We start from the raw sequence: 9,547 nt of genomic DNA, 5'->3' as shown, positions 1-9,547 counted from the left end.
AGTGGGGGATCCAGTTCCACAATCTTAGCAGTTTCTCCTCCAACCAGAAAGGACCCGCATGGCCTCACATATTGGCTCATGGCTCAGGCTAAAAGGGGTAACGATACCACGTTACTCGTGTGTTCTGTGAAGGTGAAATTTTGAATATTGAATTGTTGCAATGAGGTACTTGTACAACAAGAGGAAACTACAGATAAAACATTATCCGGAGGAATTATTATTCAGCGAATTCTGAATAAAAATGAAAGAAAATCAGTCTGTTTGCACACAATTCACTGACAGAAAACAGAGGCAAGAGAGTTGAGCTGAAGTATCCATTAACAGTTATCCTCACAGCTCCAGTCTGTCCGTCGCTACCTTATTACCTGTGCAATGATGTTCTGAATCTCATTTGTTTCCCACAGAGTCTCATGCTGATGGTCAAGACCCTGGAGGACGTGAACTGAGAATTGTCCTCGTTGGTAAAAGTGGAGCTGGGAAAAGTGCGACAGGAAACACCATCCTTGGCGAGAGAAAGTTTGAGTCCAAGCTCAGTGTAAAGTCAGTAACTGAGACTTGTGCTAAAGGGAGGGTAACATGGGATGGGAGGGAGGTTGTGGTTATCGATACTCCTGATATTTTTGATACAAAGACCCCTGTTGAAGAATCTGCCTGTGAGATGGCTCGCTGTATCATGCTCTCCTGCCCAGGCCCCCATGCTCTGGTGCTGGTTACACAGCTGGGCTGTTACACTGAAGACGATAAGGCAGCAGTCAGGCGAATACGAGAGATTTTTGGGGCTGAAGCGATGAGGTACACGGTTGTCTTATTCACCCGGAAAGAAGACTTAGAAGGTGACTCACTGAATGATTATATAAGCGACTTGGATAACCAAGATCTTCAGAAGTTGATTAATGTTTGTGGGAACCGATGCTGCGCTTTGAACAATAAAGTAACTGGCACAGAAAGGGATGAGCAGATTAATGAACTGAGGAAAGTGATTGAGGAAATGGTGCAGGGGAATGGAGGCCGATCTTACAGCAATGAGATGTACAAATATGCCAAAGAGAAGACTGAACAACAGGAGAGGGCACTTGAGAAAAAATACAGAGAACAAGAGGAAGAAAAGGTAAAAGATATGATACATCACTTCAAGGAGGAATATAAAAATATAAAGGAAGGCTTAAAGTCAAGGCCAGAGGAAATAAAGGAAATACATCTACAACTAGGCGAGACTGTATATCGAGCTTTAGAAACGCTGTCAGAAGCTCAAAAAGCCAGAGAGGCAGAACAGGAAGAAAAGCTGCTGAAAGAAATACAGAAGTACTACAAGGAAAAGGTAAAACAAGGGAAGAAGGAAGCAATGATGGTAATGAGATTAGCTCTGTGTTTGCATATTTAAGTATACTTACTCCTGTGCAAATGGGACCTAAACGAAGTTCTGCGGTATTTAGGGGAATCTGGACTTGAGAGGGGCTGAGTACTGAGGGATCTGGCACCTTGCCAAAGGCACTCAGCCGTTCAGCAGATTGAAATCCCAGGACTGTAATTATGACACTGATCACCTTTAGAACGTGATTTGAAATCTACTAATGAAAAAGGCTATATGAGAGCAAGGTATTTATTAAGGATTAATTAATTATTAATAATTGGATTATGTTTTAATTATTAGTATAACTGTAAGTGCCTGGCCTACCTTCTCTAAGCCATTTACTCTGTTCTTTTCCTGGATCATCTCCCTTGTTGTTCATTATTTTTTGCAGTTTCTGCTGATCCTGATCCAGTCTCAAGTTTTGGGATCTGACAGATATGTCAGAAGACCTTTTCATGGGTAGCCATTTCTAAGGAACAGTAAGACCATGATTCAAGAGAAGATGCATGTAATTATTGCAGAAAATTACAATTTGAGTGAGAGGCTGATCACTGCTGAACAAATACATTAAAAAGAATCTTAGAGATGGCAAGGAGAATTTTTGCAGCCTTATTCATGATTTTTCTTTGCTCTGATAACATGTTTGCAAATAACTGTTTATTTTTACAAATCTTTCAGCTAAAGGGGAAAGGGAGAGAAAATGAAGAAACTGCTGAAGGCAAGTGACACTCAGAAATCTGTTCCGCACTCGCTACTGACTTAGGCACCGATGCTTCAATGACTTACACACAGGTGTAGTTTTAGGCGTGGGAATAGGACCTCATAGACCCAGATTTTAAGCCCAGAAGGACCCATTAGATCATCTAGTCTGTGCTCCTGTATGGCAGAGACAAAAGAATTCCATCCAGTTACTCCAGTAATGAGATCAATAACTTGTGTTTGACTAAAGCATCTCTTCCAGAAAGACATTGAATCTTGATCTGAATATTTTAAGAGCTGGGATGGTGAATCCACCACTTCCCTTAGTAGCTTGTTCCAATGGTTAATTATCCTGACTGGTAAATTTGTGCCTTATTTCTAATTTCAGTATCTCTGGCTTTAGCTTCCAGCCATTCGCACTTTTTATGCTTCTCTTTGATACATTACAGAGCCCTTTAGTACCTGGTGTTTTCTCTGCATGAAGGCACTTGTACTCAAGTCACCTCTCAATCTTCTATTGGTAAGCTCAACACAGTGAGCTTCATAAGTCTTCCACTGGAAGTGAAAGGTATCCGCTACAGACCACCAGACCAGCAGGAGAAGGTAGACAAGGCTTTCTTTCGACAACTAACAGAAGTTTCCAGATCACATGCCCTGGTTCTAATGGGGGACTTGAATCACCCTGACATCTGCTGGGAAAACAATACAGCAGTGCACAGAAAATCCACAAAGTTTTTGGAGAGTGTTAGGGCCAACTTCCTGGTGCAAGTGCTGGAGGAACCAACTAGGGGCCGTGCTCCTCTTGACCCACTGTTCACAAATAGGGAAGAATTGGTAGGGGAAGTAGAAGTGGGTGGCAACCTGGGCAGCAGTGACCATAAGATGGTCAAGTTCGGGATCCTGACAAAAGGAAGAAAGGAGAGCAGCAGAATACGGACCCTGGATTTCAACAAAGCATACTTTGACTCCCTCAGGGAACTGATGGGCAGGATCCCTTCGGAGACTAATATGAGGCGGGAAAGGAGTCCAGGAGAGCTGCCTGTATTTTAAAGAATCCTTATTGAGGGTGCAGGAACAAACCATCCTGATGTGCAGAAAGAATAACAAATATGGCAGGCAACCAGCTTGGCTTAACAGAGAAATCTTCTGTGAGCTTAAACTTAAAAAGGAAGCTACAAGAAGTGGAAACTTGGACAGATGACTAGGGAGGAGTATAAAAATATTGCTCGAGCATGCAGGGGTGTAATCAGGAAGGCCAAAGCACAATTGGAGTTACAGTTAGCAAGGGATGTGAGGGGTAACAAGAAGGGTTTCTACAGATATGTTAGCAACAAGAAGAAGGACAGGGAAAGTGTGGGACCCTTACTGAATGGGGGAGGCAACCTAGTGACAGATGTGGAAAAAGCTGAAGTACTCAATGCTTTTTTTCCCTCGGTCTTCACAGACAAGGTCAGCTCCCAGACTGTGGGCAGCACAGTATGGGAAGGAGGTGAGCAGCTCTCAGTGGTGAAAGAACAGGTTAAGGGCTATTTCGAAAAACTGGACATGCACAAGTCCATGGGTCCAGATCTAATACATTTGAAGGTGCTCAGGGAATTAGCTGATGGGATTGCAGAGCCACTGGCCATTATCTCTGAAAAATTGTGGCAATTGGGAGAGGTCCTGGATGACTGGAAAAAGGCAAATATAGTGCCCATCTTTTAAAAAGGGATGAAGGAGAACCCAGGGAACTACAGACCGGTCAGTCTCACCTCAGTCCCCAGCAAAATCATGGAGCAGGTCCTCAAGGAATCCATTTTGAAGCACTTGGAGGAAAGGAAGGTGAACAGGAACAGTCAACATGGATTCATCAAGGCCAACTCATGCCTGGCCATCCTGACTGCCTTCTATGGTGAGATAATTGGCTCTGTGGATATCGGGAAAGCGGTGGATGTGATATACCTTGCCTTTAGGAAAGTTTTTGATACAGTCTCCCACAATATTCTTGCCAGCAAGTTAAAAAAGTATGGAATCGATAAATCGACCACAAGGTGGATAGAAAGCTGGTTAGATTGTGGCGCTCAGCGGGTAGTGATAAACAGCTCGATGTCAAGTTGGCAGCCAGTATCAAGTGGAGTGCCCCAGGGGCTGGTTTTCTTCAACATCTTAATTGATGATCTGGATGAGGGGATGGATTGAACCTTCAGCAAGTTCACAGATGACACTAAGCTGGAGGGAGAGGTAGATATGCTGGAGAGTAGGGATAGAGTCCAGAGTGACCTAGACAAATTGGAGGATTGGGACAAAAGAAATCTGATGAGGTTCAACAAAGACAAGTGCAGAGTCCTGCACTTAAGAAGGAAGAATCCCATGCACCGCTACAAACTGGGGACTGACTGGCTGTGCAGCAGTTCTGCAGAAAAGGACCTGGGGATTACAGTGGATGAGAAGCTGGATATGAGTCAGCAGTGTGCCCTTGTTGCCAAGAAGGATAACAGCATATTGGGCTGCATTAGGAGGAATATTGCCAGCAGATCGATGGAAGTGATTATTCTCCTCTATTTGCCACTGGTGAGGCCACATCTTGAGTATTTGGTCCAGTTTTGAGGACCCCCCCCAACTACAGAAAGGATGGGGACAACTAGAGAGAGTCCAATGGAGGGCAACGAAAATGATTAGGGGGCTGGGGCACATGGCTTATGAGGAGAGGCTGAGGGAACTGGGATTGTTTAGTCTGCAGAAGAGAAGAGTGAGGGGGGATTTGATAGCTGCTTTCAACTACCTGAAGGGGGGTTCCAAAGAGGATGGAACTCGGCTGTTCTCAGTGGTGGCAAATGACAGAACGAGGAGCAATGGTCTCAAGTTGCAGTTGGGGAGGTCTAGGTTGGATATTAGGAAACACTATTTCACTAGGAGGGTGGTGAAGCACTGGAATGGGTTACCTGGGGAGGCGGTGGAATCTCCATCCTTAGAGGTTTTTAAGTCATTAACATCTGCCATTTTCTCCACCCCTTGAATCATTTTGGTAATGCTTTGTACCCTCTACATTTTTCAACTTTTTTTTTAAAAAGGTGACACCAGAACTGGACGCACTATTCCAGGATCAGTCTGAGAAATGCCATAAACATGGATAAAATCACCTCCTTATGCCTGTTTATACATCCAAGGATCACATTAGCCCTTTTTGCCACAGCGTCGGACTGGGAGTTCGTGTTCAGTTGGTTGCCACTGTGACCCCATAATCTTTTTCAGAGTCACTGCATCCCTCAATTGTTCCTAGAGTGCTTGTTGCTAGAGTCTTTGTTGCATTTGGCTGTATTATAATGGATTTTGTCTGAACAGGCCCAGCTTTCCTAGTGCAACAGATCGCTCTGCAGTACTCATCATTCTTTATGACTCCACCAATCTTTGTGTCATCCACAATTTTTATCTCAGTGCTTTTATATTTACTGCCAGATATTGAATACAAGTATCAAATAATGTTGGGCCTACCCCCAGTCCTCACAAAACCCCTCAGAAACACTCCCATCTGATGATGATTCACCATTGAAAACTCCTTTTTGAGATCCGTCAATTAACGAGATTTTAATCCATTTAACATGTGCTGTGATGTTGTATAATTCTAGTATTTTCATGAGAATGTCATGCAATACCAAGTCCAACGCCTTAGAGAAGCCTAAGGATAAACATCATACAGCTTCTTTTATCAACTCAGCTTGTAACCTCATCAAAAATGCATCCAGTTCTAGCGTTCACATGAGAAAAGGGATGTTATACAGTGGGTGAGGGTGCAGCAAAGAGCTACAAAAGGGATTTGAGGGCTGGAGAAAATGCCTTACAGTGAGAGATTTAAAGACTCAATCTGTTTAGTTTATCAAAATTAGTATCGAGGGTATAAATACATTCATTTGGAGAAATTATTGTGTGCCAAAGGACACTTTAATCTTGCAGAACATGAACCAATTGCTGAAAGTTAAAGCCAGATAAATTCAGTTGAGAAATGAGGCACACCTTCGACAGTGAGTGTAATTAACCATTGGAAGAAGCTCCCAATGGAAGTGGGGAATTCCTTGTTTCTTGATATTTTCAGATCGAGACTGGTTGCCTTTCTGGAACATGCTTTAGGTAAACCCAAGTTACTGGGCTCAATACAAAGGTAACTGGCTGAAATTCTCTGCCTTGCATTATACAGGAGTTCACACTAGATTACCATAGATTACCTCTTCTGGCCATGTACACCTGTGACCCCACGCAACTATTAATGGAAATAATGATACACTAAATCCCCTTTGATTCCTTTTAGAAAAGGAGTACTTGTGGCACCTTAGAAACTAACAAATTTATTAAGGTGCCACAAGTACTCCTTTTCTTTTTGCGAATACAGACTAACACGGCTGCTCCTCTGAAATCTTTGATTCCTTTTGTAAGTCCTCAGAAATCTCAGTCCATGCAGATCAATGCTAACACACCACATCCTCCATTGTTTCTGCTCTCGTATTCCGAAGAGGCTGTCATATTTTTTGTGTTACGGTTCTGTGATGATGTCAAATGCCAACTGGCTGCTCAGCTCTGACACCATAGTGGTGAGAGCAGCACCTTTCACATGAGGTTCAATAAGAATAAGTGCAGGGTCCTGCACTTAGGACAGAAGAATCCAATGCACCGCTACAGACTAGGGACCGAATGGCTAGGCAGCAGTTCTGCGGAAAAGGACCTAGGGGTGACAGTGGACAAGAAGCTGGATATGAGTCAGCAGTGTGCCCTTGTTGCCAAGAAGGCCAATGGCATTTTGGGCTGTATAAGTAGGGGCATAGCGAGCAGATCGAGGGACGTGATCGTTCCCCTCTATTCGACATTGGTGAGGCCTCATCTGGAGTACTGTGTCCAGTTTTGGGCCCCACACTACAAGAAGGATGTGGATAAATTGGAGAGAGTCCAGCGAAGGGCAACAAAAATGATTAGGGGTCTAGAACACATGACTTATGAGAAGAGGCTGAGGGAGCTGGGATTGTTTAGTCTACAGAAGAGAAGAATGAGGGGGGATTTGATAGCTGCTTTCAACTACCTGAAAGGGGGTTCCAAAGAGGATGGCTCTAGACTGTTCTCAATGGTAGCAGATGACAGAACGAGGAGTAATGGTCTCAAGTTGCAGGGGGGGAGGTTTAGATTGGATATTAGGAAAAACTTTTTCACTAAGAGGGTGGTGAAACACTGGAATGCGTTACCTAGGGAGGTGGTAGAATCTCCTTCCTTAGAGGTTTTTAAGGTCAGGCTTGACAAAGCCCTGGCTGGGATGATTTAACTGGGACATGGTCCTGCTTCAAGCAGGGGGTTGGACTAGATGACCTTCTGAGGTCCCTTCCAACCCTGATATTCTATGATTCTATGATTCATGTGACTTAAAATCCATTTGTACCAAAGCACTTGGATGCTCCAGTGACCTGGACCTGAATTCTGATCTGAATCCAAACACAGGGACGTTTCAAATCCAGACCCAAATCTTGAAACTCAGGCAGCCTGTAGTTTTAATGCAAGTTTATATAAATATTTTTTTAATTAAGAGAAATCTTAAACCCACCATCTCTACTTTATTATACATGCAATAATATAGTAAATCCGTCAAAATTCTTCCCAACAGGTGCACAAGAAAGCAGCCACATCAAATTAAAATTCATCCTTGTTGGTAAGGAAGGAGCTGGGAAAAGTGCAACGGGAAACACCATCCTTGGCAACAAAGTGTTTGAGTCCAAACTGGGGGCAAAGCCAGTAACCAAGGCTTGCAGTACAGGGAGCATGATCTGGAACGGGAAGGAGGTTGTGGTTATCGATATGCCTGATGTATTTTCTCCAGAGGCCAGTGACACAGAAACCTATCAAGAGGTCAGTCGTTGTATCATGGTCTCTGCCCCAGGCACCCATGCTCTGGTGCTGGTGACTCAGCTGGGCCATTACACTGAAGAAGACAAGGAAGCAGTGAAGCGAGTATGGGAGATTTTTGGAGTCAAAGCTAAGAGGAGCACGATTGTCCTGTTCACCCGGAAAGAAGATTTAGGGGGTGACTCACTGAGGGACTATGTGAGAAACTCAGATAACAAAAATCTTAAGGAGCTGATTCAAGAGTGTAAGAACCGATACTGCGCTTTCAACAACAAAGCAACTGGAGCAGAGAGGGATGAGCAGGTTAAAGAGCTGATGGAAATAACTGAGAGAATGGTGGAGGAGAATGGAGGCAGATGCTACACCAATGAGCTGTATTCTGAGGTGGAGCATATGGGGATGGAGGAACTGAAGAAAAGTACAGGAAGTTTGAAGAAAAACTGAGAGAGCAGATGGCAAAACAAAAGACACCCAAGAAAGAGGCTATGACTACTAGACTACACAACATGTTGAGGAGACCCTGGCTGTAAGAGTGATGACCGAGGCCCAGCAGCTCCCACCTTCCACTGGTCTATGGAGGAAGGGGCCTGTACCATTGTGGCAGCCTCCAGTACAACGTGGAAAAGGCTTATCCCCCTGGAAGCAACTATAGCCATCATCAGCCAATAGCAGGGAGCCAGGGACCAGAACCTTCACAACCTGCCATGTGATAACGAACCTTTTGGATTTCCCATTTTGGACTCTAAAACCTACTTCAATCACTATGCATGAACCCACCCCACTGCCAATAATGCCACCTGCCCTGCAATATCACTGCACCCCACCATTGCCTCTATCCTTCTTCCCTACCTCTTTCCCTTGTTTTCATCCCTAATTTGTTCCCATATGCCCATCCTCCCCCTTTTGCCTCTGCTACACCCTCACATGCCCTCTACCCCCGAAAAAAAGTTATTTGTTGTATGTAGCTACAGTTTGGAAACACCAAAATACAATCAAATTAATGCTAATACACTGTTTTATGTATATTTGTATTTTATTAGCATCTAAGGGCTCCAATCAAGCGTTGGGGCCTTATTGTGCTGGATGCTCTGCAAACATGCAGTAAGAAGGTAGTCCCTGCCCCTAGAGCCATACATGTCTCATTTTAGTTTGTAAGATATACAAGCTCATGGGGGTTAGTCACCGTGAGCTGGGAGAAGATTGTGGTCTGTCTGTTCAGTGAAGGGTAAGTGATGGTACAGTGTAAGATGACATTGTGTGCATAAGGGTGAAAGGGTTTTAAAATTTAGCAGCTGTGATGTTCTTTCTGTGGAGTACGCTAAGTGTGTGAGTGCCGGGCAGGTGTATGTAGCTCCTGTTCAGTACAGGGCAAAAGCAGTGTGCAAATATGTGTTATGAGTGTATTGGGGCCTCACTCATAGAGGGGAGAGTTAAGGTTGCACGAGCATGTATCCTGCATGGGCATGTAACTCTGTGTTTCCTGGATTTCATAAGCTTGAGTTATGCTAAACTCAGTGTTCTAGAAGGGCACATCAAACCACTGGTCAGTTTTCACTGTACTAATGAAGGTTTTTGACAGTGAATGTCGTGGGGTGTTTTTTTTAACAGAGAAATATTGTTGGTAGGGGGCAGTGGTTATTG

At 44.0% G+C, this 9,547-nt stretch overlaps 1 protein-coding gene across 1 annotated transcript; it reads left to right on the top strand.

Annotated features, from left to right (window-relative positions):
• Nucleotides 1–658: 658 nt before the first annotated feature.
• Nucleotides 659–8,350, top strand: LOC141981951 (GTPase IMAP family member 8-like). Its single transcript, XM_074943566.1, has 3 exons — nucleotides 659–1,318; nucleotides 2,030–2,069; nucleotides 7,668–8,350. Exons 1-3 carry the CDS (start codon nucleotides 659–661, stop codon nucleotides 8,348–8,350), a joined length of 1,383 nt encoding a protein of 460 aa, XP_074799667.1.
• Nucleotides 8,351–9,547: the final 1,197 nt, after the last annotated feature.

This window comes from Natator depressus, chromosome 2 (genome assembly GCF_965152275.1).
Source record: "Natator depressus isolate rNatDep1 chromosome 2, rNatDep2.hap1, whole genome shotgun sequence".
In the NCBI taxonomy this organism is placed as follows: Eukaryota; Metazoa; Chordata; order Testudines; family Cheloniidae; genus Natator; species Natator depressus.
This window is presented reverse-complemented; position numbering and strand designations above follow the sequence as displayed.